Source organism: Poecilia reticulata, linkage group LG15, assembly GCF_000633615.1.
Source record: "Poecilia reticulata strain Guanapo linkage group LG15, Guppy_female_1.0+MT, whole genome shotgun sequence".
NCBI lineage: Eukaryota > Metazoa > Chordata > Actinopteri > Cyprinodontiformes > Poeciliidae > Poecilia > Poecilia reticulata.
In genome coordinates, this window is record NC_024345.1 from 2,766,341 (window position 1) to 2,793,933 (window position 27,593).

The 27,593-nt window shown below is 38.2% G+C and overlaps 1 protein-coding gene across 10 annotated transcripts in view; it reads right to left on the reverse strand.

Annotated features, from left to right (window-relative positions):
* Nucleotides 1–27,593, reverse strand: part of LOC103476458 (mitogen-activated protein kinase kinase kinase kinase 3) — a 50,842-nt gene that overhangs the window by 3,596 nt on the left and 19,653 nt on the right. The window contains exons 7-35 of one of the 10 annotated variants that reach the window (XM_008428830.2): nt 27,497–27,539; nt 27,308–27,380; nt 26,945–27,076; nt 26,004–26,066; nt 25,772–25,853; nt 24,685–24,801; nt 24,246–24,320; nt 22,044–22,122; nt 21,899–21,957; nt 19,407–19,469; nt 16,472–16,524; nt 16,232–16,270; nt 13,903–13,977; nt 8,697–8,748; nt 8,411–8,612; nt 5,842–5,948; nt 5,686–5,727; nt 4,656–4,740; nt 4,475–4,554; nt 4,106–4,166; nt 3,845–3,962; nt 3,573–3,631; nt 3,276–3,379; nt 2,600–2,771; nt 2,431–2,499; nt 2,217–2,309; nt 1,673–1,743; nt 1,163–1,218; nt 77–130 (exon numbers count right to left, since the gene is read on the reverse strand). In XM_008428830.2, the coding sequence (XP_008427052.1) occupies nt 77–130; nt 1,163–1,218; nt 1,673–1,743; nt 2,217–2,309; nt 2,431–2,499; nt 2,600–2,771; nt 3,276–3,379; nt 3,573–3,631; nt 3,845–3,962; nt 4,106–4,166; nt 4,475–4,554; nt 4,656–4,740; nt 5,686–5,727; nt 5,842–5,948; nt 8,411–8,612; nt 8,697–8,748; nt 13,903–13,977; nt 16,232–16,270; nt 16,472–16,524; nt 19,407–19,469; nt 21,899–21,957; nt 22,044–22,122; nt 24,246–24,320; nt 24,685–24,801; nt 25,772–25,853; nt 26,004–26,066; nt 26,945–27,076; nt 27,308–27,380; nt 27,497–27,539 (2,378 nt within the window). Of the gene's footprint in view, nt 1–76; nt 131–1,162; nt 1,219–1,672; nt 1,744–2,216; nt 2,310–2,430; nt 2,500–2,599; nt 2,772–3,275; nt 3,380–3,572; nt 3,632–3,844; nt 3,963–4,105; nt 4,167–4,474; nt 4,555–4,655; nt 4,741–5,685; nt 5,728–5,841; nt 5,949–8,239; nt 8,613–8,696; nt 8,749–13,902; nt 13,978–16,231; nt 16,271–16,471; nt 16,525–19,406; nt 19,470–21,898; nt 21,958–22,043; nt 22,123–24,245; nt 24,321–24,684; nt 24,802–25,771; nt 25,854–26,003; nt 26,067–26,944; nt 27,077–27,307; nt 27,381–27,496; nt 27,540–27,593 lie in introns of all 10 variants that reach the window. The other 9 variants (XM_008428824.2, XM_008428828.2, XM_008428826.2 and 6 more) reach the window with 9 other exon arrangements.

A 27,593-nucleotide genomic window follows, 5' to 3' on the forward strand; every position in this document is an offset into this window, starting at 1 on the left:
TAAGAGAAATTTGTTAGGAATCCCAAAAGAACAAAAACAAAACAAAAAAAAAAAAGCCGGTGAGTGGTGCTTGTACCTGGGCACAGAGCGGCCTCTGTCCTCAGAGTCTGGGTCTCTACCATCAGCTCGTCTTCAGCGAGAAGGCAGCAGAGAGGATGTTAATGGTGTGTTTGTGTGTGGATGGGGAGTCAGACTTTTCACACTTAAAGAAATGCTTAAAAGTTGAACAGAAATTTCTACAACATGTGTTCCCAACTTATTATTATTATTGTTTGTTTTTTTACACAACTTCTTTTCTAATCCTAGTTTTATGTTTGGGACGTGTTGTGTGTTCTGATATGACCACGTTAGCACACATCGATGAGGACAAGAGCTTCACTTAAACTGGTTTAAGAGAAGCTGCAACACCTTGCAAAAGTAACCATACCCTGTGAACATTTTTCTTATTTGAACATTTTGTCATATTACAACCACTTCAATGCAGTTTAGTGAGATTTTGAGGTGGTGTAGTACATTTCAAGCTGGAGGCATCCATTTCAATTGGTTCAAGTCCTGACTTTGGATGGGCCATTGTAAGACATGAAGCTACTGTAATCCAAATCATTGGGTCTCCAAAGTCAAACCTCAAGGTCTATTTTCCAGATTTATGAGTGTTTCAGTTACAGGGAGGACTGTAATTGGACAATTTAAACAATTTTCTCCTGGCCTTTTAGTTGCTATAGATGTATATTGTCGTATATCTGTAATTGTTCCACGATCTCTCAATTTTCAGATGATGGATGGAACAGTTCACAAGAGATTTTCAAAAATATACTGTCCTCAAAAAACAAACATCTGAGGGGTTCGCAGAACAGAAGCATTTATTAATCTCGCGTAGTGGATGATGTTTACTTTCGTAGTAATTCGTAAAGGCAATTTATTACACTGGATTTCATTTGTTTAGGTGTAACACAGGAGTAAAGGGGTAAAAAGCAAACACACACCATACTCGGTAATTTATAGAAGTCCGAATAAAATACGTCGAAGTTTGTCTTAAAAATCCCAAAAAGTTAAAATGTTCAAGGCACTTTTGCAAGGAACTTTGTACTCTTAGTATTTTCCAGCCGTGACCGCGCACATCTATCTGAAAACTTGCAACAGTAAAACTGGACGCCTTTCTCACCTGTCGGATCCCAGTAGTCTGAAGATGCGTGTGTTGTCACAGATCTCTTGCGTGATCTAGGAAAAAAATAATAAATTACAGATTCTACAAAGATAGAAAGTGGATAGAAATTTGAAGACTAAACAGAAATCTAGAGACTGGTTAAAAAGTCTACAATGAGTGAGCCTCATATTCCCACTAGGTTTTATTCCCCGTTTAGCATTAGTGGTTAATCTCGACAGGCATGATGATACTGTTATTAACTTCTCATTTCTGAGCAAAACAATCTGACAGGATAAATCTAGAGTGATTAGTCGGGAGTGTCACAATTACATAAAATCTACAAAACTAGAGTTTTTACTACCAGAGAGGAAAAAACTTAATGCCTTATTAGCTGGTGGTAAACCTCTCCCACAACTCTACTGTGATTTCATTTTTTATTTCAGAGGGGAAAAAGCAATTTCCCCTTGGGGTTCAACAAAGTATTTTCTGTTGTAAAAACACAGGTCAGCGATAAAAGATCAGACTAACCTCATTAGTCTTGAAACTTCGACCTTGCATGCCATGTCTCCAGAAGGCCAGAACACTGTCCTGAAGACAAACTGCAGGAAAAGAAGACATTCATTCTGCTTTTATCAAAATTGAGGCTTTTATCATGAAACTAAATAAATAATTGAAAGTCTAATGCTGGATAAATAAGAAAAAGTTCAACGACAGACGTTAATTTTGTCCAATCAGGTGTGATCCTTAAAAAAATGTCTTCTTTTGGAAACGCCTACTTCGTCTACAGACATACTTACGTTGTTGGACTAATTATTTGGGGGTAGGGTGTCCTAACTTTTTCCTCAGCTAGAGGACTAAGTTTTTATCCCTAACTAAAAAATGTTTTATTTTTTGTTATGTACAATTAAATAGATTCCTATTCCAGAAAAATAACAGATTAGTCATTGACATGTGAACATTTCTTTAAAACAATAGAATATATAATAGAAAGTCATGTTTTTTTTCACATTACTGTAATAATAATTTGTTTCAAAAGCTTTCTTAATCAGCTGGTCTGTCTTCCTTCTGTTACCTATAGCTTCGATCTGGAAGTTGAAGGTGAGTTCAGCGGACAACTTCCGGCTGGATTTTAGCCGGCCCTGGAGGTTCACTATCTTTATACATCCTGAAAGGCAAACAAAGATGAGATAGAAGAAAAAAAAAAGGATCAGAGTATGACCTATAAATATGTTTTCATTTGGTCTAAAACTGTAAACGTTGAGATGAGTAGAAGTTGTGTTTCTCACTGTCTAGGCAGACCAGAATAGTGTCTCGCTCCAGCTGCGTGACATGGATCACGCATGTCTGTGGCATGTCTGCAAAGAAAAACATCAGGACCGGGTTTGGTTTCGACTCCAGTTGTTTTTCGCTTAAAAAAAAAAAAAAAAGCCCCAGAAAAAGCCACACCGTTCTGACCTGCTTCTGTGAACCAGGAGGAGGCAGCATTGGGGTTGACTGTGCCGAACCGGACCACCTGATTGAGTTCGGTTCCTTTGCTGACCGCCACGCAGATCAGAGGATACACGTGCTCCGGGACCACCAACATCTCAAAGACTTCTAACGGACATGGCAACGGGAAATCGATGTTCTGCAGAGGAAAAAGGAATTAGAAATATGAAAGAAAGTTTGCAGATGTGAAACCGCGTCAGATAGCAGATTCTATTTGTTAAGTCAGGATTAAGTCCTTGCTTCATCTTCAAATTTAATATTTTTAAAGACTTGAAAATCTAGATTGTGCACATTTGACAAAATATAAACTATCGTAGTTATTACTGCTTTCATTTGGCTTGTTATAAAATAAAAAAATGGAAATCTTAGCGTCTTGGGAGGCACTAAGATTGCCTCCCAATCTTAGTTTCAAGCTAATTTAGTTTAGCTTGAAACTAAATTCAATTTAGCTTGAATTTAGTTTCAAGCTAAAAAAGGTAAAGAAAAGGTAAAGATTATAATCAAGGTATGCTTTTTTCCCCCCATCTTATATAAATACTAAATATGTTTGTGTTTTATGTGAATAAGTCAAGTCAAGCAAAACATATTCTGTTTATAAGACAAAAAAAGAGCTTGACATAATGTAGAGCAGTTTGGGACTGACCTTGATGAGCATGAACTTCTGCATGGACTCCACCCACTCCAGCAGCATGACACTGGACTGGAAGGCTCCACACAGGTATTTATGGCCGGTGTACGGGTTACGGACTAGCAGGAAATGACACACATTATCACTCACATGTCTTCTTTACAACCTTTGGTTTGATGTTACCATTGCCTGAATAGTTGGAAACTTATTGAATTAAAAATTTCATGATTTCTTTTTTCAAATATTGACTTTTGTAACGTATGCACATGTACACTACAGAGCTGTAAAATGAACAGTATGACAGATGCTTACCCACACAACACTTTTGGCATCCTTTAGTGTCTGGAATCTTATTGGAAACGGCAAACTTCCTACAATCAGGCACAAGCAGACATTACTCACCAAAACAGGCATATTAACCTGAGGCAAATATACAAAGACTTTATTCTGAATTGGCTGCTTTTGTTGTTGTTAACCTATTTAACTTCAAGTCAAAAAAGGTGGATTCCTACAAAAAAATGAAGAGATAAAATGCCTAAAAAGAAAAATAATTAACAGGTTGGAGTTCCTGACTGTGACGTTACCTTGGGATAATCTTATCAGGGAGTTTGTGTGTGGGAATGGCTACTGGTAGCTTCTGCAGCTGTCTGGCCTGTTCAAAGAGTCCGGACAGACTGTGGGAGTACAGCTGGGAGGCTTTTCCTGCAGTGGGACATTATTCATCACACACACCAGGTCATTAAAGAGTCAGAAATCTGAAAAATGTAACGTGGAATGCAAAAAAGCAGAAAAAAAACTAACATCACGACATTAGCCGTCTGTTATAAACGAGCTACTTAACTCACCAGATATAGAAAGAAGACAATTGTTCATGACATACAACCACGTACACCTCCGAGGGAAGAGCTACAAACAAACAAAAATACTTAATTTATAGCAATAACTACAGGAAAATAACTGGTTAAGTAACAATGTTCTAGTTGGGATAGTTTTACAATTACTTGTCTTTCTCTATTCTGCAAGAATGCAACTCATGCATAATCAAAAATTGTAACTTTTTAAAAAAGAACTGAGTGTATACTTTTTCATCCACTCATTGGTCACATTAAATCCCAGTTAAGCGCATAGATGACGGTTGTTTTAGCAAAACGGTGAGAAGTCCAAGGGGTATGAATACTTTACGAATTATATTTTGCATTTATGTTGTGTCTGACCTGCTCCATCGTCGTCTCATGAAGCTCATTAAGGTTTAACGTGTAGATTCCCTCCTCAGCTCCGAATATCAAATACTGATCTGAAGCAAATAAACAGAAAAAATCCTTAGATTTAACAAACTGAAGTAAAGGGAGGAAGAGAGTACAGATCTGAACCCAGATGGGTTTTCCTCTTGGTTACCTCTGGTGTCGGGGTTGATCCATGACGTGGCACAATGGATCTTCAGCGGACAGCCATTGAACACCTTGGAGAAACAGGCGCCCATCTGTAAACAGGAAAGATGATCTTTATTCTTTATTAGCCTGACTTTCTTCTGTTGTCATGGATATTCATCTTTGAAGTACAGAAATATTTTATTGTCAAATATGGTGGAGTTATCAAACAGGACCATTCGGTCATTAACTACAAAGTATAAAAGTTCACCAGGAGTTTACTAAAGATATTTATAGAGAGGGATATTTATAGAGATAGATATTTATAGAGAAATCTATAATTTTTTATAGATTAAATACCAAATCTATAAAAAAATTGATAAATGCAGCTTTTAGCAGTTTTTCAATATTGAATTTCCACAACAGAATGACACTCAAAGTACCAATAACATTTTTGTATCCAATTTTCTTGCCACTGGGTGGAAAACACCTACAGTGCTTTTTCACAAATATCGAAATCCCTTGGAAGAAAAGTTGTCTTCTTTTAGCTAAAGTTTTATGGTTTTATGCATTTTACAGCTGGAAAAATGAAATAAAATGGTGGTTCTTTAAAAATGTTAAATTTCCTGCAGTAGCGACATTACATGTCTTTTCTTTTAAGAGCTCATGCAAAACTTGTTGCTCTCAAGTTTAATTTAGCTGGACTTGGGGAAAAATGGCTCTTTGGATGGTAAAGGTTATAGATTCCTGGTCTAGAAATACCAACATTTTTTCATTGTTAATTGTCTTACATGTATCCAGATATGAAAAATATTAAAATCAAATTCCATACTTTTCCAGACTGCATTTTGTTCTTCAGACTGTTACGTATGCATTTATTGTTACAATCTTTGTTTGACTGCTTGGAAAACAGTACACTCCATCCATTTTCTTAAAAGAGAAACAACTAAAAAACAAAACTAACTGAAATTGGCTCCACAACATGATTTTACTTGCTTGGAAAACCCTGAATTGTGGGTATTCTGTCCATTGTGATCACAAAAGACAAGGAAACTTACATGGACTTTAGGTGTTGGAGGAAGACCGTTACTGATAGGCTTCTAAGACACAGATAAGAAAAGAAACATTTAGCAGTGCTTATTTCAACTAACAGTTCAATACAATAATATTTAGTTTAATATCTAATCTGGAACTCAAGTAGAACGTTTACTTACGGGAACATCCTTCTTGTCTTTCCGTACGGGGACACTAGGGGGCATGGTGGACTGCCTCTCACCAGGACTTTCCCTCTCACCATTATGGGGAGAGTTCAGCCCATTACCTAAAACAACAACACCAGCGACACAGCGGCTGAATGAGTGTGTGACTCAGAGGTTTCAGACATATTTATTGGTTATGATGCGAACAATTTAACCTGAGGTACTGGAGACAGAGAGGAATTATACAGGCAAAACAACTCGGGAGCAGAGAGAGGGGAGGAGACTAGCAGGAAGAATACAGAGTCAAATATAATGCATGAGCAATGAAGGGTGTGAATGCGCCAACTGCTTACCGCTGGACAGCAGCTGACAAAACAACCTCTGCGCACACAAGACGATGCGTTACAAGCTGCATTACAAGCTGCACCAGTGGCATGAAAAGACAAAAGACGTCTGATCTGCTGAGTGGGTGTGGTTCAAGTTTTGTCAGCACTGCGTGGACGGGCGGAAATAAATCAGCGAGGGCGAGTGGAGCGGCTGAGGCTAACGTCAAAAAATTCGGAATCCTATCCGCAGCACTTGTTTGTGAAGTTATTTCTGCTGCGACAATGTGCTGCTCAGACACAGACGGGCCTCCAGAAAACAGTGATTATCTCCTCCTCTGCTGTTGTTCTGAAAAGTCATTTTTGGAAAGCCCGTTTGTGTGAAATGAGTCCAATATCTCCATGGTGAGAAGGAATCCGTGAGTCGTGACCAAGCCCTTGTTTTTACCCGGTCCTGTCAGCCCAACAACCCCATCCACAGTGACACAGAAAGCCACATACTCGTGCTTAAGGAAGTCTTTCCCTGGCAGGCGAAGAAAACACAAGGAAGGTACGACATGTCAGAGGAAAACACAGTGCCATGTAAAAGTATTTATGGCCCTTGACAGTTTTTATATTGCCACATACTTGACCAAGATTTCACCAGCTCAAATTTAAGACAACAATAAACTAACGTTTCCTTGACATTTCTGTCAGGGAAAAGCTTCTGTCCTACGAGAAAAACTTCCCTACATAGATTAAATAGTCCTGCCACGACAAAATTAACGTATTTAACACCAACTTAAATACGTTATCTTAAATTCTAACGGATTGAAGATATTTTAAGGCCTAAATTTCAGTTGAATTTAAGACTTTTTAAGGATGTTGAGATTTTATCTGACAGCGCAACACAAAGTGATACAATGAAGGGTAAAAATGTAAAAAAGAAAAAAACAAAGTGAATTTGTGTTCAATCTTCTTCAGTGAAAGCTTTGTAGAACAATCTTCAGCTGCCATACAACCTCACAGACCTCTGAGGTATACTTCGACTGGCGTTGGACATCTAGAGGCTTCATTTTTTGTCCATTCATTGCGAAATAGCTCATGTTCAGTCGGACTGGACGGTGAGTATCTGTGAACATTCCTCATCGTATTTAGGTGAGTATCTTTTGATCCAAACCGCTCCATCGCAGCTAGAGTGGGGTGATTGTCCTGTTGGGCGGTGAATCTTCACACCATTTTTAGGCCTTTTGCTGTCTCTAACTCAACATTTTTGCAAGCATCCAAAAATATTAAATTCTGGTCTTATTTCATCAGTTCTCTCAACAGTTTCCTCTTTCTGCTGTACATGGTTTGTGGCAAACAGGACTCAGGTAACGTTTGAGGTTCTGATGTGAAACAATTAAAGGTTCACACGCTGCAAGGTGCAGGAAACAAAGAAGAAAAAACAACCAGTGCTCAAGACAACCAACATGATCAAACAACTAAAACAGCATTTTGCTGACTATGTCAAACTAAGCAAATTTGTCAGAATAAACATGTTTTCCAGATTTGGAACTAGCAATCCTTTTCATGCTGGAAGAAAGCATAAGACATTCTGATTCACAGCCTGGGGCCAAAACACACTACATAGGAGAAACATCTCAGATACGCATCACAATAAGCCCTTCTGAAATTCAGACCCTGGATATTGCTCTGCACACTATTTTTTTCTCTCTTCATTTTGCTGTAAAATATGAGCCTCAACTGAATTCTTAGTTTCATCATATGATCATCTGACTCTGAACTGTGACTTCTTCCTCCTAGAGTGAGGGAAAGCGGCAGTAGCTTTTGACTTACCGGATTAAAAAACAAAAAAGGAAAATAATAAGACTTCAGAAAAGACAAACAGTAATACGGAGCAGGAGCTGATGGAGAGAAGGAACTTTAAAGAAAAGGATAAAATAAAACTTAAAAAGCGTTGCTGTTAATGGGCTCATGGAACAGATACATCAGTTAGTCTACAAGAACTGGCTAATGGGAGACMAMAAAAAAAAAAAAAAAAAAAAAAAAAAMWRAAGGGAACAACAGGSWCWKKKGWTACTACCCGGCTACCAATCAGCTGCTCTTACTCTCTTCCTTTTCCTGTTCCTCTTTCACCTCCTTCAGCACCTCCCACGCCTCCTCCAGCTCCTCCTCTGTGTGAGGCGTGTGGAGCCACTCCCAGAAATGCCTAAAGCTCCCATCATCATCATCCTCTGGGGCAGAGCTTTCCACGTCTTTGCGCTGCGGGCTGTCGTTACCTAGGCTGCTGCGGCGGTGGGGTGGCAGCTTCGGGGGCGGGGGCCGCGGGGGGACGCTGGTGGACGCCTTGGCGGGGCTCGGCGTCTCTGTGGCCGGGCACCGCTTGATGGTTCCCCCTCCGGTGTCGTCGTCATTGTTGTGCGATTGGCCATCATCGTTTTTGTGTTGAGGCTGGTGCTGGGAGGAGCTGAGAGACTTAGGCTGGGAGTAAATAAAGATGAGTTTTTTTTTTTCTTCTGCTGTATATTAAGTTACAAACTGAATGAAAACAACAAGTACTCCTACCTTCGGAGGGAGTGGGGGTGGCTCCTTTGGCCTCTTGATAGTGCTCGATTTGCTGGGGAATGAAAAGGCGGCTTTTTAGTACAAGCAACACCGACTGAAAACCAGATTTGTGAGAACTAGTAGTTAGAGTTTTATTTTTTTTTAAAGGTTTTTAAATGATTACTGCATTGGTCATGATAGGTAGTTTAAACCTGCTCCAGATTTCTACACATTAATAATACAATTTGCCAAAAACCTTACAATTTAGTCAACTAATGCTTATTTTAGTATTTATTCTGCATCATTTCTTGACCATGTAACTCAGGTGCACCGATTGCATTTTTCTAGCCAATAACAGATCACTAAGTAGCCCAATTTTGGCCGATAACATTGTATTTTATATTTTGCTTTCGGTCTGAAAAGTTGCTAAATATAGCGACAAAGTCGCAAAGTTGGCAACAGTAGTGTGACTATCGTTAACTGAAAAGTGACCAGCTGGAAGTGCGCTCAGACAACCCTCTGTCACTGCAGAGCAGCAGAGGATGTTTCTTGATGCACATTTTGAAGGATCACAGAAAAGGGTGATGAAAACAGCAAACTTCCTCAGTTTCACAAAAAACAGAGATTTTTACATTGCTTAAGGTGGATTTTTGGCTTTTCTGAAGAACAGTAAATGCTCTATTCTCCTTACATATGTAGTAAAAATCTATACATCTTGTTCAATTACAGCCATATGTAGCATCAGTATCTGACAAAATTACATCTTGTAGCTTAGTTTATTCACTCCAAACTAGTAGATGGAAACATGCCTCATTTATATACTTTTTTTTTTGGGGGGGGGGGTTTGCAACATTTTAGAAGTTCACTCAAAATTTGCACAGCAATTGGATGGAAACAAGCTAAAGATAAGATGATTCACATGTAGCAATTTATCGGTGCACCCCTTTCTCTGCTTGCTTTTTTGCTATTTTTATTGTTTCTAATATTATTTTTTATTCTTAGAATCAAAGTGACTTGATTTAAAGTTCTGTGCGACTTTACAGAAAAATTGTAGCAAAGCCTGGTGCCTTCAAATGTCTGATGTGTAGAGGTAAAGTACCGTCAAGAAAGGAAAGAACGTTCATAAGTAAGTAAGGAAACAAAAGAAGGACATGAAAGGACGGAAAGATGTAGCGAAGAAGAGGGAAGGAAGAACACCATTTTTAGACAATGGGATATTGTTCTATACACTTTTTTTTAAAACTGTAATCAAAGTCCATACTTTTCAAGACTTTTAAAGGTGTATAACTATCTTTTGTGGCTTAAAGACCTTTTAATTTAAAGAGCCAAAGAGTTTTTCCTGGCTCTATGGAGTGTAGAGTTATACTTCCCTAAAAGCCAACACTGTTTCAAACTAGTTAGCAAGCTATCAGAGTCCTGTCTGTTAGCTAGCTGACTGCAGGCTAGCTACCGGATGAGGCAGATAAAGTAGTCAGTTAGCTCATGTTAAACATTTTCACTTTTAACATCAGTGTTAATATTGTGATACAAAATAAACTGTGACACTTTTACTCATTGCTATCATACAATGAGACTCATGCCAGCCCATTCCAAACATAGATACATGTTAATGAATAATGAGTGATACAGAAGGCCAGAAATCATCATCGAAGGTGTCAGTGAATGAAATGAAAACAAATACACATGAGTCAGGAAGCCAAAAAAAAAATGCTGTTATCACACAAAAACTGCTGAGAACAAACAGTTTGGTCCTGAATTTTTTATGAGCTGCTCCTCCAAGATCCACTGACGTGTTTACAGAGCTCAAAACCAAAACAAGCGAAGGTCACAAGGTCAACTGAGACAGGTCCAAGAAGCTGCTAGACTAACAAACACATTAGGACTCATTTACTCCACATGTGTGAAAACAGAGCAACTCTGATGCAGCTTAGATGGCACCACTTTATAAACCTCCAGCGCTCATCTAATCTGCTTTTAATCAGCAGAATCTGATGCAGATAATATGTTGACGATGGCGCACGGCTACTTGTTCTGTATTTCAACCAGCGAAAGTATTTGGATGGGGTCAGCTAGCATGAGAATAACAGCCGGCACACATTTTATGCATGTGCTCATATAACGGAGAAGGCCATCAGCTCAAGTATTCCTGCCAATAACATTGTGTTCTCGCTCTACAGATTATACACTTAGCACGTTTAACCCTCTTAGATGGAGCTAATGCTGCCCGAATATACTTTGTTTTTCATGCTATGGATGCTACTACTGACTCAGAGCTTCTTCTTCTTTTTTGTTGTTGTTTTGTTTAGTTGTGTTTCTTCCGTAAATGAAGCCACCAAAGTACCTACTACTGCCATTTACTTTTACCTATTCTTTAACATAAAGAGTACAAATCTGGTTCTGCTACTAATTGGCATAATAGCCGACTTCAGTGTTTTGGAATCCAGGTAACTAAATTTGAATCTGTCTATACAACTGGGCCGACTTGACCATATGTTTCTGTTTCTTTTGTGAAGAAAATTAAACCAAATGGAATTTGATTGCTGCTCAGTTGCATCTCACGACCCATTTGTTCAATTCAATTAAAAAATACTTGATGTTGCACAGTAACATGTCCTACATGCCACCATCAGTTGTTGGAGGGGACTGCTAATCCACCTCATTTCCTTTTGCTGCTCCTCTTCCAATCTCTACGAGTAGAAAGCTGGGCAGAAAAAGAGTCTGGGATGTGATATCTGCCTATTACAATTGATGAAAGAGATTCCTCCTTCACTCGCTGTTCTTTCGTCCTGCTCTGCATCCATAAACCCTCTTTTCCCCAACTCCTCCAGGATTAGAGATCATAGTTTAGGCGTTATTTGAGCTGTTGAGATGCTTATCTGCCACCTCCTGTAGTGAAAACACCTTGTTGCCTCGGTTACACGTCACAAATGTCCGAATGTAAAGAAATTATGAGCAAACGTCTTTCCAGTTGCACAGCATCCAAAACCAGAGGGGATAATTTTCCAAACATGTAATATCTTAACCCACCAAAAATGAGCAGGCTTTAAAAAGACAAATCAGGGCCAACATGCCTCCACCACGAACACAGCAATTCAATGATTCCAGCTTCATGTTCTTCATGCCCTTTGTGTTTTCCAGCTCACTGTGTGGGTGCTTTGTTACCACCTAACGTCCAACAATGTGCAAAGGGCAAAGTATCCATTTCTAAACGTGGTGGATAATATTGTTGACAAGGAACACTTTGGCCTACTGCAGTACTTTGGGTCTGACGCAAAAATAGAAGATCTACAATTTTATTTTTTTACTGTAGGAGAAGGAAGAGACAGACAGACAGTGTTTGAGTAAACACACACACAGACGGAGCAAGGAGCCACACAGATGGTGATGCAAGCAGAGAGCAGAATAGCAAGAAGAAAACTTTGCAAGGACCACATATGAAAGAAATGAAACTGAACTAATGTCTGATGTTGCTTCGAGTGAAACTTTAAAGCTACTACAGAAATTAGTGACTTAGCAAAAAAAAAAAAAAAAAAGCCATTCTCTTTAACTTAAGCCACAAACTTCAGTGAATTTTATTGGGATTATAAGTTACAACAAATAAAAGGAAAAAAAAAAAAGCAGAACTGCAAAGTAGAAGAAAATGGATATGTGGTTTTCAACATTTAGCCGAAAAATTTGCATTTCTATTCAGCTGACTTGATTCAATACTTTGCAGAAAAACCTTTCAATTACACTCGCAGGTCTTTTGGGGTTTGTCTCTGCCAACTTTTCACATTCAACAGATTGTGAAAAATTTCTAGACCAATATTTTTTCTCGCTATTCTTAGATAAAACTGTTAACAGCTGACCTCTGCACACTGAACCTCTTGGTTTCTCTGAAAAATGCTTCTCCTTGTTTTTCATTTTAAGAGAACAGCCATGTCTTGGTAGGTTTACAGTTGTGTTTTTGTCTTTACATTGTCAGATGATGGATTGAACAGTGTTCTGTGCTTGGGATATTGTTTTATACCCTAAAGGTAGGTACTGACTAAAATGTTAGCTGTGCTAACGCTAAGTCGCTAATCATAAACATTAGTTCTGCTAATGCTTAAGCGCTACACCAACACAGTATTGAGTGGAAGTTAATGCTACACAGCTAATTTTAGCGATGTTGATACCCACCATGTAGCAATGACACAACATGAACTGTAGCAAATCTCCCTCAACAGAATCAAAGTTCTCATTAAATTTTTGTGTGTTTTTGTGCTTCAGGAAGTGATTTTTTTTCCCCCACTCATGGCCTCAGTTTTATAGTTGCAAAGTGTTGCTAACTCTGTTGCTAATGTTGCCTAATTGGCTACGGTAGGACGTCAGTCAGAATACCCACAATACATCAGTCAATTTTCCGAATCTCATCACAGGTGAACAACGCGAGAAGTATCTGTTTTAGGTATGCTGTCATACAATAATACCTTATCTTCAATTATATATCTAAAATCAAGTTTAAATGCTAAAGAGACAAAAAAATTCAGCTCTTCTATTAACACATTAGCTGAAGGGTGATCTCAACTGGAAAATACTGTCTCTGCAACCTTCACCCTGACCTATTTGTTGTGTTACTTGGTCTTCATTGTGCTTTTCATTCAGTAATAATCTCTAACAAACTGCTCAGGTCCTCAAAGGGCATCTTTATACTGAGGTTTAGATACAAACAGGTGGACTTTATTCACAATTTCATACTGGATTTTTTATTTTTTGGATATACCAAAAAATTGCCTGAATACAGCTACATTCAGATTTTTATTTCTTAAAAAAAGTTGAAAACCATACATCATACGCTTTCTATTTCACAATTATGCATCATCACTCTGCTCTTTTACATAAGATCCAACTAAAACGCAATAAAGTTGTGTTTGTTATGTTGAAATGTGGAAAACCCTGACGGTAAAAATACCTGATTTTAAAACATGTTTCTAATTCAGTGCATTTGAGGCCTTCACAGTAACTGTTAGTAGCTTTAAAACCTCACATCAGACAGCAGATGCAGTGTGAAAAACACACACACACACACAGGCGGCATGATGGTGGTTCGTGCTGCATGGAGACGCGTGGATGAAACTGTGGAGAAGACGAGAAGCCTTCCTCCTCGTTTCCCTCTCAAACTCATCTTTTGGCCTTCGCGAGGAGAAAAAGATGTGGAGACAACGAGAGAAAGGCTTCCAGTTTCTGAGACTGAGCGGGAACTTACTGAGTGTGAGTTTCATCATCATCTGCACCATCATCATCCTCATCCTCATCATCCCCTAAGTGTGCAACATGGCCCCTGGGAGAGGAGGGGAAGACAGGAGGGGACGATCGGAGGGTTGGGGAAGGAGAAGGGGGGTAGATTTTGTTGCAGTGGGGGAGAGAAGTAATGGGGGCAAGATCAAGCAAATAGGGATGGGAGATGACAACAGGAGAAGGAGGAGGAGGGAAGAGGGGGAGGGAGAGCTGAGTAAAGCTCAGTTCACACACTACGTCTAAGATCTAAACTCAGGGCAGATCTGCAAGGACTGAAGGATTCCAGTCCAGCAGAATAATACACAAGTCCCTCGGGTTTAACGGCAACCTTTCTCACTCTGCTGATTGAAACTTAACACTTCTCCACTAAATACTTTCTGTGGCCTCATTGTTATCGCTGGAGATAACTTATCCCATATAAACCCGGACAAATTCATTGGCACCCCAGGTAAAGATGTAAAAGAAAAAAAAGATATCTTAAAATAAATAAAACTTCTACAGCATGGAGCAGAATCTCACACTGAACAACTTCTGTGTTGATTTGGCAAAACGTTATGCATCATTAATGACATCTTTTCTGTTTACCAGCAAATTTTATTCAGGCACATAGTGCCATTTCATAGCACAATCAAGTAGTTATGGTAACTTCAGTTGTTAAAAAAATGCTTTAAATATCAAATATGACAGAAGAAATTTTACTCTGGGCCTCTCCCTCTTCAAAAATTCCTGTTATTTCTGAAACTCAGCCTTCAGGAAGGCGCCCCTCTAATAACCCTTTAGTAAATTTTTTCCAGCGTTTCACTGAGAAGTAGCTAGTCTGAAGGAGCAGAGTGGTGGAGTCTGTGAGGCAGAAGCTCAGACGCTAACCTGGAGCTTTGTAGCCTAAAAGCTTAAGTGTAGTGTTTATCTGACCAAACCCAGAGGATCAACTTAGAGTCTCAGAACATTTTTTTTATATTTACATTTGTTTTGGTAAGACAAAAAAAAACAAAACAACTTTTTGCCTGTGGCATCTTCCTCAAACAACTGGTTCCTATAGTGATAGCATCTAATAGTCATTGAGACTATATTTATGGAAAAAAGTTCTAAAGTCATAAAAGTACCTAGAAATTTTGTTAAACTTAAAAAGGATGGCAAAAATAAAAATATTACTTCAGTAAATATTACTATTACATTTAATGGTTGGCAAGGGGCATCATTAACAGTAATCTACTTAAAAACAGATTAACTTTATTTTTACCCACTCAATAGAAGCACCAAGATTTTATTTTCCTGTGAAAAGTTGCTGTAGCAGTAAAAGAAGAAAATAGCTCATATTTTAAACCCATCTTCTACCAGGGGTGCCAACAACTTTGTCCACATCTGAATATTCTCAAACAGAAAACCTACTTTTGCTTTTCAACCAGAAGTATTTGTCTCATCTTCTTTTTATTAAACCCTCCAACACCTGTACGCTTCTAACTGACCCAGAGCTACGCTGTCAATAAATCTGGGAACAAAATAACAGCTTAAAGCTTACAAAGTCTTTTAAGCTTCAGTTAACATTTTTTTTGGCTTTTTTGATACATTTGTTATAACTATCAATCATCAAAGTCAACAGTCCTGATATGTAACCAGTTATAGTGTCTTCATGAAGGCACTATAGTCTTTCCTGCTTAAATATGCATGAAAGTGTGAATTTTACTATCTAATAAGAGCAGTTCTACATAATACAACAAAGTGAGATCACTCATTTATTTATCGAGTCTCAAACTAGAAAACTGCATTTTTAAAAATGTAAAAAAAAAAAAGAAAGAAAAAAAGCTAATAAAGGGACTGTTTTCTCCAGCAGCTCACAAAATCTCTCAGAATATCAAAAAGCACATGGACAACAACAATTATCATTTAAGCGCATAAGAATTTCTCCAACGTCTTGTCAGTATGTTTTGGTAGAATTAAGTCGCTTGCATCTTTATATGTGTGACTCATTGCATGTGTGTGAATGTGTGTGTGTGTGTGTGCGTGTGTGCGAGCCATGCTCTCTGCAGGAAGCTCCTAAGAAATCCAGCATTTTCCAGTCGCAGCATAAAGCAAGCCGCAGAAGAAGAAAAAAAACAAACAAGGGAAGCAGAACCTGGAACGTGAGAGCCGTGACAGCACTGAAGTCATTATTACGACGGCATTAGTGACGTGTGATTGGCAGCGTTAGTCCTGCCGTTAAATGATTCGCTGATGAGTGAATGCGGTTAAAATACACACTCGCAGTTCAACACGTCGGTCCAACCAGAAGTGAAAAAAAGAAAAAGGCTCAGACTCACCTCTGCTGAAGTTCCTCCTCGACAGACTTGAGAAGGCTTCTGTTTAAGATGCAGACAGAAATAAGTGCCTTTTCACAAAATTGTTGTAAAATTAACGCTTCGTCGGCATTAATTTTAGAACAAAGTATAGTCCACACCCCCTAATCTCGATAGTTTTGACTGGTCTATTGATTGAACACTAAAACATGTATTACAGAGGGAGAAATGAGCAAAGCTGAATATTTAAAATCATCTACTTACTTGTTTCCTCCCAGCAAACTTGGTGAATCGTGGCCGTACTCCAGCTGCAAGTCCTAAAAGAAAAAGAAATCATGTTAGTATCGTAGTCCTGTGTATCACATGCAATCGTTTCTTCATGACAGCAATAGGACAAATTTTCCTAAATGACAAGAAACTAAATAAATACCACCTTGGAATTTTATATTTTATAGATTCAATACACTAATCCTAAAGTTTATACATTTTTCCCCCTCTAACACTAATTATCTTATTAAAGCTTTCCATTGTTTTACAATCCTTACTAGTAAAATATCTAAACTGTTTTTCAAATTTCTATTTATTTATTTAATTATTTCTACAAAAAAAAAAAAAAAACCCGAATATATCCTGGAAGCTTGAAAACTGAGTTTGGGTAAATTTGGTATGATGTGCTTATAAATTTCTATGCCACTTTTTGTATTTTTCAGTCAAGATAATTTTTTTATTATTACACTTACTGATTGATATCTACAGCAAAGTGAATAAATGACTGACTACAGAAATAAATACAGTAACCAAAACTATTTGAATTGTTCAAATAATTTTGCCAGAGTTATACTTTACACTTAAGTTGTGACTCTTTTGATTTGGAAAAAAAGATCACTTAAAAAATAATATCTTGTGTAATTTAACCACATTTGGTCACAAAACGTCTGTTTTCTAATAATCCCAAGGTGGACAAATTGATATAATTTAAAAGTGAAATATATTCCAGCCTTTTTGTTGATTATTTGAAGCTAAAGCTATTTTTTATTTTAACTTAAGACACCAAACAGGAATTGAGTAAAGGTTTGAACTGTTTGCTAAAAATACTTATTTTTAATTGTATATGTCAACTTATATTTGAAAAAAGCCATAGTCCAGATTCAGGACTAACTTAAAACTACTTTAAAGTGTTCTAGTTATGGTTAGGCTCGCTAAGTTTTAGAAGTAAGACTATCTAATACCAGATAGTAAAAGTACTGATAGATCAGGAAGCTGGCATTAATTAGATTCAACATATTTACTATTAAACTCTGTTTTAAATCCCCTGCATCAGCTGCCTCGCATTTAGATCAACTTAGACCAATATAAATCAAAAGCTGGGCTTAGGATCTGTTACATAAAGCCACAGACAGAGCATTGTTGTGTTGCATGAACATTTTACAAGACAAAGAGAATTAAGCATGCAACAGGAAAGAACACGTACTGAAAAATAATAATAAAAAAAAATTTAGAAAAAAAAAAAAATCAGAGGTTCCGTGCTTGTAGTGAACTACAGCCGGTCAGAAGTAAGAAAACAAAATTCAGGTTAGAACAGAGAAGGTGAGAGTCTGTGAAGAAAAAGATCAGATATGCTGAAAAAAAACAACAACAGCACAACACAGCAAACACTCAAGAGTTTCAGCACATGTACAGTATGAGACTGATGCAAGATCTTTTCACAGTCCCAGCTCTGTGTTTGACTCGGACCTCTAACCTTCTGTACATTTGTATGTTTGTCACAGGACGCATTTCATATACAGCATAACAAGAGAATAACAACAGTGATAATCATGTGACAATAACACCTGAAGCACCAGTTAGTGAAGCGGAAAGTCGGAAAAGAGGTGAAGAGAGAGAAACACGGACGGACCAGAAGAGATGGATCAACATCGTGAGGATCTACGTCCAGAGCCTTGCAAACATCTTCATACTTATTGAACTTTCACAGAGTTTTTCAATCAACTACTTAAACGTATTTAATGTGTTTCACTGGGACTTTTTTTGTGACAGATTAACGTAGAGAAAAAAAATTATCATCAAACTTTTTTTACAGAAAAATTTGGAGAATGTGGCAGAGGGTTTCAGGCCAACTTTATTATAGTGACCCAAAATAAAACCCGGTAAAAACGTCTCTGTTGTTCTGAGAAGGCCTCAAATGTTTCTTATAGAACATTAGACAGCAAAGTGGCAATAGACCAAGGTTTACAGCAGAAAATCATGAAGCAATACTGGAACTTTTGAAAACACTTCACAGAGCTTCATTCAAACCTTCTGAATACAGAAGGGGTGAGGAATACGCACACTATTCTGACACTAACATCACATCGGCCGATATGCGATGTTACTGTCAGATATTAGTCATTTTTAACACGTCACATGACCAAGTATGGCGCAGGATTGTGGGGAGTTTACCTGTAGCAGAGGTGAAGTCAGGGATGAATATCCAAAAGAATAATGAGATATAACATCGGTAAATATCGGCTATCGCTTCAATCATATCGGTGCATCTCTACTCTAAACATGACAACAAGGCTCTCCAAAGACGCAGCTAAGAGGTCTGGCTTTTATGAGACGGTGGCAAGATGACAGCCATTGTCAAAAAACAGCCTGAGAAACTTCTTTAGTTTGTTACAAGTCACATTCATGATCAAATAACCCCCAAATTGAACAGCCCAACCACATCATAAAAAAAACTGTGGTTGTAGCACCCAACTGAGCATGCCCAGACAAAACCCATTTGAGAAACTCTCTATTTGCAGAAGTCTGAAAATACTGCATTGTTTTTCTTCCTCTTTATAATTTTGTGTACCTTTGTGTCGTATATCAGAAGGGGGGGGGGGGAAGCCCCATTCAAGTTTTTGGCTGCAACATGAATGAATATGTGAAAAAGTTCAAGAGGAGAGACTAGTTTTGCAAGGCACTGTAAATATATTTGAAACATTGTGCACCTAAAAGTGAACAAAAAGAGAGACAACAGTGGCTCAGAGAGCAAAAAATTGGAAAGATAAGGACAAAGACTTTTTCTTTTCATAAGAGATTATGAAGAACAAGAGGGAACGTACGAAAGAGGTGGAAGCGGAGATAAGAGGTGTAAACTATGAGGAGAAAAAAAAGCCAGCTAGTATGTAGATAGACGGATGACGAATAATGGGAGAGACAGAGGGAGTACTACCAGATTAGATCTCGCGGTATAGTAGAGCTCCTCAACACAGTCCAGATAGGGCTCAGAATCACACTGGTCAGCAAGACAGAGCGAGAGAGACCTCAGTTAATACATTAACTTGGACTTATATAGATAACAGAGAGGAAACGAGGCACAAGGGTGAGAAGGAAGATGAATGAGTGAAAAGATTAAGTCTAAAAACCAGAGCTAAAAAGACACAGAACAGGTGGGGTAATTAAAGTCAACAGAGGAGAAGGGAAAAATAATAGAGGAGGATGTTATTTAATAACCAGAAAACCCAAAAGGAAAGAATCAATAACATTTAATCAAGGAACAAAATCTTATATCTATTAAAAAAAAAAAAAAAAAAAGAATGTAAACACATCCGTTTATAAATCAAAAAGGATAAAAAGCAACTGGCTCTAATCAGCTATAAATCAATTTTATACCTTTTCTTTATTAAAGTTACTAAGAGCTCAAAAAAAGCAGGAATGGGTCATGATTTTATCTGATGTAGCATAAGGTCTGCTATGACTGATGTTTGACCATATTGTGTTAAAATGGGACTGAACTGGATGCATGTATTGCGAACAAATTGGATTCTCTGTAGTTAGATATGAATGAAGCATGTTTATTTTACCTGGAGCATTTAAATGGCAGTCATTATGAACCGGTGCCATGTAAAAATTGCTTCAGTTTTCATTGTGCTGTCAATTTGGTCTATTTAGAGAAGTTATCAATTGTTAGAATAATGTGGTAATGGTAAAGCATCGACTCCATTGTGAAACAAGTTGGCTGAGTGAATCAACGTCAAAAAGGTGAAAGTTTGTGATGAAGAAGAAAAAGCTGAAAACAAAATGTGTTACAAGTTTCAAAAACAGATTTGAAACCGAAAAGAAAGAAAGAAATCCGAGTGAATGTGGCTTTAGGGACAAAGTGATATTATTTAAATAAACTGTATGGGTGAAGCTGCACAGAGGACAGGGAAAGGCAGGGGGTTGACTTAATTGTAGTTGGACTTTATTTCAGCCAACAAGAACAGAGGCGACAGAGGGGAAGGTAGATGTGAAAGGTGAAAATGTGGAAGTAAAGTGTCTTGTGTCCAGAAGCTGCCCCATCCTATTTGCTTTCTAAAAGCAAAATTCAAAAGCACCAACCATTTCAGGGAGTCTAAAAACAATAGAAAGAGACAGCAGGTGTGTTTCATGTTCCTCCTCAAAACTGTCAAACCCAAATGTGTGGTTTTGGTTTCATCCAGAAATGTGTTTTAGCGCCAGAGAAATGCACCGTTCAATTTGACTACAGGACAGACTTTGTTGTTTTTTAGCTTCAATGCAGCAATTAAAGTAGTAAACAGTCACATTTAAGACTAGCAATGGGCCATATCCTGGTTTTCCGTCTTATAAATGAAACACTCTTTAGGTGTGACATTAAATCGAAATCAGAATTGTGGGTTTCACACAAAATACAACAAAGCAATAAACTCAGACTATTAGCTTCTGTGTGTTACTGTTTCAAAATCCCTTGGATGAAGAAAATCACATCGACTTCAAACTAACATGAGTAAACTTTGGGTGGTTAACCCTCCTGCTAATGTGCAAAACACTTTTCACCCAGGTAACTAACCAAGTTTGCTTACAAATGAAGTAAATTGACTGAGTAATCATATTTACTTAATAACTAAGTTAACTTGGTTACCTTCCAAATGTACTTAGTTACTACGCTTACTAACATTCCCTGTCATCTAACCTTACTTGTCAATAATGTAGGGTTGACAGGTAACACTAATTTACTTGAAAACTTAAGTTACCAACATTACTTACCACTTAAACTTATTTACTAACCATATTTGCTGATAAACTAAACTTACTTATCAAACTTGACTTAATTCAATTTGTTTATATAGCGAAAATTCACAACAAATGTTGTTTCAAGGCAAAAAAATCTGTTCAATTATACATTTTCAAAGTTTACTCATTTGCTTATGAGCTTTACCAACTTGTTTTAGCTACATACCTACTAACTAACCCTACAACCCTTAAATTGCTTACTCACTTTACATTTATACACTACTTAGCCCACTGACTTTGCATCGCCATTCACTGCAATTGCTTACTAACCTAACTAACTATGCACATTTTCAAACATTACTAACTACCTTTACTATTATCCGCTTTTCCTAAACTAACTTACCAACTGATATCGTTTACTTGCTGATCTCATTTACCTTTATTTGCTTGTCAACCAACTCTACTTACTAATCTTATTAAAGAACCAACTGACTTTACATGAACCAAATCAAAAGAATTTCAAGCGGGAAAGATCAGAGACTATTGACAGTAATGTATTTTATAAAAAACCCAGCTCATATACGGTTCCCTTTGGAGTGACAAAAACGAGTGCTTCATATTGCGATGTTGGGAACAACAATTCAGGTGCAATTCAAACCACACAGTCTCGTTCACATGCATACACATATAAAGCCAAGCCTCATTACTCACCGGCTCGTGATGAGGTTCTGTCTCCTTTCTCAGAAGAGGATCAAACTTCACTTGTCCGACTGTGAAGGGACAATGGGGAATATGAGTTTGGCAAACGGACATGAAATGAGAGCAAGAAAAAAGAAGACAGTGCGCTCCGACTTACAGTTTATCTCGGACAGAGTCTTTCCTTCCCTTGTGCTCCTGCTAGTGGAGCGGATCCGATGAGGAACTGAGACCGGAGACTAAAAGTGAAGAGCAGAGCAGTTCAAATGTTAGATATGATGTTTACGTTGCACTTAAGACTACCGCTGGTCTTAAAGAAAAAGGCCTAATCCTTCTGCCATTTCCTGTGGCGCAGCATTCAAAGACACAGCAAAAACAACTAGCCACTGCTTTTGGCCAGAGACCAAAAACGTAGCAACTGAGTCACTGAAAAACAAATCTTTCTGCACTGGCAGCATCAAAACCTTTAGTAGTCTTAAAAATCCAAGAAATTTAAGTTTTAGTTTTGTTTTTTTACAATTCCACAGACAAACATATCAATAATTTGAAGTCTTATTTCCCCTCCCAGCTTCCAAGAATTGAAATAAAAAAACAAATTTGACATAATTTGACATCATATCTTAAGCGTTTAATCTCAGGAAGTAGATATGTTTTTTTCACAGGAAACCTTAACACACCACAAACTCATTCCATGCCTGATCAAGAACTGGAGATCTCAATCCAAAAATGAAAATAATTATAGTCATCAAGTAGATTCGTCAATATTAAATCCATTCTCATGACAGTCCCGTAAGAGTGGTTAGAAACTTCAACAGGAAATGTGAGATGAAGATGGCTTCTCAACCTAAAGTATAATTTTTATCTGCATCCTTTAAAATGCGGGTGAAGATGGGAATCCATAAACTTTATCACACTAACTTCTTTAAATTTTTCATACTTTGTAAAATTACAACCATAGTCTCTCATAGTCTTTTAGTGGGATTTTATGATAACACAACAGAAAATAGTGTATAATTGCTAAGTGGAAAGAAAAATAATAAATAGTTTTTTTATGGTAATACATCTGGAAACATGGAGAGAATTTGTATTCGGCCCCCTTTTACTCTGAAACGCAAATAAAATCAAGTGCAACCAAAAGTCACCTGACTTATACATGGAACTAAGGTGTGTGCTACAATTTCTATACAGAATTTTAATTTTGTCCTGTTCGTGTTAAATACTGTTCACCTGACACTGAGTACAACAACCACACAGTAAAATATGGTGATTGCAGCAACATGTTTTGGAGATATTTTTCTCCCCCAACAAGGACAGGGAAACGCTAAACATCCATTGTAGCAAATGCTACACCTGATTGGCTTAAATCAAAGCATAATCATGTGTGCTTTGTTAGGATGGTCAAGTCAAAGTCCAGACCTAAACCCAACTGAGAATCTGCGGCAAGATTTGAAAATTGAGATTCACAAGCAATGTGCAAAGCTGGTAGAGATGTATACCTAAATAAACTATTTCTACAAAATATGACAGATAGAGGTTGAATACAAATTCAAAGGACTCTTTAATAATCTTTATGTCTTAAAAGATGTATTTAAAATACTTTTCTTTCCTTTCACTTCACAATAGCACACTGCACTTCACATAAAATCCCAATAAAATACACCGAGCTCCGTGATCGGCACAACAAAATGAGAAAAACGATTTGAGTTTTGGCTTTGCAAAGGATAGAACCTTGCAAATGTTTTTTGTGTTGTATTTTGCATAGATTTCTGTCAAAGGTTGGAGTTGACCGTTTAAGACAAGTGAATGATTCTTCTAATTGTGTCTATAAGAAATCAGTTTAGAGAACTAGAACATGTGAAGCTTTGGAAGCTCTCTTCATCAACCACATCTTCATCCCAGCTGCTGCTCTCACAGACCTGGGATGAATTACAGATGTTTGCTTAGCGATGATGTGGCCATGGTTAGTCGATAATAAATGAGAGGCTGTGGCAATTTCTTTCCAGAAAAACTAAAACATTTTGACCCCAGAATCATGTATGGCTTTAAGAAATTTGTCAACTCAAACCATAAGGTATTAAAATGTTAAAAAGACTAACATACTGACCAGAAAAGGTAGTTAACAATCAGCCGACACTCAAATCAGCACAAAAAAACATGAACGCTTAGAGTAATTATGCAGCTGCATGGGTAATCCATGAATGCGTCACATGCCAGAGCCGAACTCCATGACAACACCAGGATTCAGAGGACAGAATGGAAACTCTCAACTGTGTTCAGTCGCTGCTGTAGTTCGAATTCAGAAGCATTTTCAAAGAACAGACAGCTTGTGTTAGAAAGACATCACTGCAGCCGACACGAGTACCTTCCTACGGGCCGCAAAGCGGGGTGCGCGTCGAGCACCGGGGCTTATGGGGAGGAAATGACCTCTGTATTTAAACTAAGTGGGAGGAAGGAGGCGGGGAAAACAGGAGAAAAATGGAGGAGAGAGGAAAAGTGAGGTAAAAGACGGAGGAAAGAGAAGAGTGACAAAGTGCAAAAGAATAGAGAAACAGGGGAGAAGGAGAAAAAGGCAAAGAATGAGTCACATAAACAAGGGCGAAAAAAAAAGAGCACAAGGAAAGAGGATATGACGGCTGGGGATCAGTGAGTAGCCAGCTGAGGAGACATGAGGACATATTTTAAGAAAGGGAGGAAAGAAGCAAAATCCAGCAAATCACAATCACTTCCTTACTGATCTGCTTCTTATACTTGGCAGCACTTTAGTTTTCAAGCAGACGGAATCCCATAAGGTGAAAGGTTACCTCGGGCTCAGGCTCGTCGTCATCGAAGTCGTTGTACGTGCTGTGGTCGGGGTTGTTGGACTTGTCCAGCAGCTCGATCGCAAGCGTCCTGCTGAGAGGCTGGGAGACGAACGGGTGCTGGAGGAGAGACGGGAGACGGAGGTCAGCTGAGGGTGTTTGCACACCTGATAGTCCAGTAGATTCAATTCAATTGGGGGGGGGGGACTGCAACATTTCTTGTATTTTCAGCTGCGATTGGCTTTCACACTGCAATGTATCAAACAATCCAAACCCTTTGAAAAACCTGTTTCACCTCCTCGCCTGTGGTGGCGCTGAAACAAAAAACACCTCCAAACTAAACAGGGCTGATGTGAATGCACCCGCAGGGAGTTCTGGGTAAATACACCCAAAACAAATATGTGTGTTTAGCGCTAGTGGGAGAAATAGCTAGTGGTCTAGCTAAATCCTACAACCTCTAAAGTCTGACACCACTCCATTTTTGTTTACATGTTGCGAAGAAGGAAGTTTCTCTATTGTTGTCTGGTTTTCCTGTCGTGTCCTTCAGTGGTTCTTGGTGCAGCGCCCTCTCAGGCAAAGGAGAGGGTGAACAGGTTTAAAAAAGGTTTTGGATGGTTTGACACATTGCAGCGTGAAAGTGCAACGAATGTTTCAATTTTGGTTCCCGATCGAACCGAGTCAACCGGACTATCAGGTGTGAAAACCCAAAACATTTTTACGCCTTTCACAAAATCAAATTCAAGCACTTTAAGCATTTCCAAGGGGAGTTTCTAAGATTATAACACACGTAAAGTATAGTACAACAGTAATTTAATAGGTTCATAAAGCAACCAGTAAATGCGGTGTCGTTTTTTCAGGCATCGTGATCTATAGGATATATTTATAGGATATATTTCAATTTTAAAATTTAAAATTTTAAAATTTTAATTTAGGTTAAATTTTATTTTAATCTAAATGCATCAAAATTTGATTTCATGACATTTAGACGGGACGAGGTTTCTCCTACAACTGCAACTGATATAAAGTCTTACAAACAACATTCCAGGTTATTTCCTTTAAAGAAGTAAAACTATCTCGTTTCATTTCTCACCTGCAGCAGTTTCTCTGCCGTAGGCCTCTTCTTTGGGTTCTTGGTAAGAGCTAGTTTCACAAAATGATGGAAGTTATTCGTCCTGTTTGTCAAGACCAGAGAAGAAGAAAAACGAGAACAGAAGAAAGAGTTAAACTTTTGACCCTCAAATAACTCATGCCATGGCTCTGATGAAAATGCCAACAGCTTCTTTGATAAACATGAAGATGATAAAGAAGTCAATGACTCTCACCACTTGAGTTTATCTTTCAACTTCGGAGGCTGGAAGTTACTCTTGGTCATCAAGAACAGAGCCCTGGATGGGACGAAGAGGGAAACAAATGATAGTGGTGGAACTATGCATGGTAGTTGTCTTGAATTGTACCAAAAAAATTTTTCAAATCATAGAAAAAAGGAAAAAACACTTTCTTAAAACGGATATAAAGCAATATTCCAATCTTGACCAAATCTTAAGTTTTGATCAGAGTGTTTTAATTTGAAAATAAGAGTGAGGGTCCGTTCGTGGTCCGCTATAGTCAAACTTTTTTTCTAAAAAAAAAAAGCGAACTCTGGTCCGCCAAAAACCTGGGGCTCAGCTCGGCTGACGTGAACTCTGCCGCGATTCGAATGCGTATGTGAACGCCAAGCAGACCAGAGACCACTTCAGAAGCAGAAAGTGGACCGAGTCGCAGTGGATTCTGGGTAAATACAATCAAAACTAACGTGAGAGTCTAATGCTAAAGGGACAAATGACTCGTGGTCTTTTACCAAAGACAGCCACTAAAATCTGACGCTGCTCCATCTTTGTTTACATTTTGCACTCATGTCTTCTTCGAAGGCTTTCATTTTGTTTTCTTCAGCAGATTTTGGTGCAGCGCCCAAGAGAACAAGTTTTCCAATTAGTTGGAATCTTTTGACAGAGTGCAGCAGCTGAAAATCTAACAAATATTACAATTTTGGTCCCTCGACACAGAGTCGAGGTGTGAAATCACCCTTCAAGAACAATCTAAACATTACATAATATTCTAATCATCCAAACAACCACAGCTCTTTTTTTTTTTTAGTTCAGTATGTTCTGATATTGTTTCACACAGAACAAGAACACACAGCAATCACTTCAGCAGTGTGTCAATAATAAACTTGCACACACAAACACTCGCGCGCACACGTACACACACACACATGCAGCTTTACCTCATCGGGTGCAGGTCAAACATGGGTGGCTGTAGTTCTGCCAGCTCTATTGCAGTAATGCCCACTGCCCAGATGTCACACAGCTGATTGTAGCCCCCCTTCCTCTCCACTGCTGCCACCTCTGGAGCCATCCTAGATTAAGAGAGAAACCCATGGTGGAAGATGAAAGGATACAGACGTAGAAGCTAAATATAATTCCTTTTATTTTTCTTATAATCAAAAATTTGCATATTTTTCCCCAAATCCCTTGTTTAACTCTTCAATGAAAATGTGACTAAGTCATGACTCCAACAAAGCAGCAGGGAGAGGCTGCTTCAGTCTAACTTCACTCTACCTGCACCAATACCCGCATATCAAACTCACCAGTAAGGCGTTCCAATAAATGACTTTCTCTTGGCAAGAGTGGCTGTGATCTGAGCCGACACGCCAAAATCAGCTAAGGGAAGAAGAAAAAAAAGGGCATAAGAAAAATAAGCCAAAGAAAACCCATGTCGGTAAATGAAGCTGATCTCACTCGATCTTTAAAAACAGAAGATAAGAGTCGGATCTCACCAAGTTTAACGTAGCCGTTGTCTGTCAAGAGGATGTTGGCTCCCTATAAAAGTCCAAAAATACCACAAAGTAGCAAGAAAAACTTTCTGCTCATTTG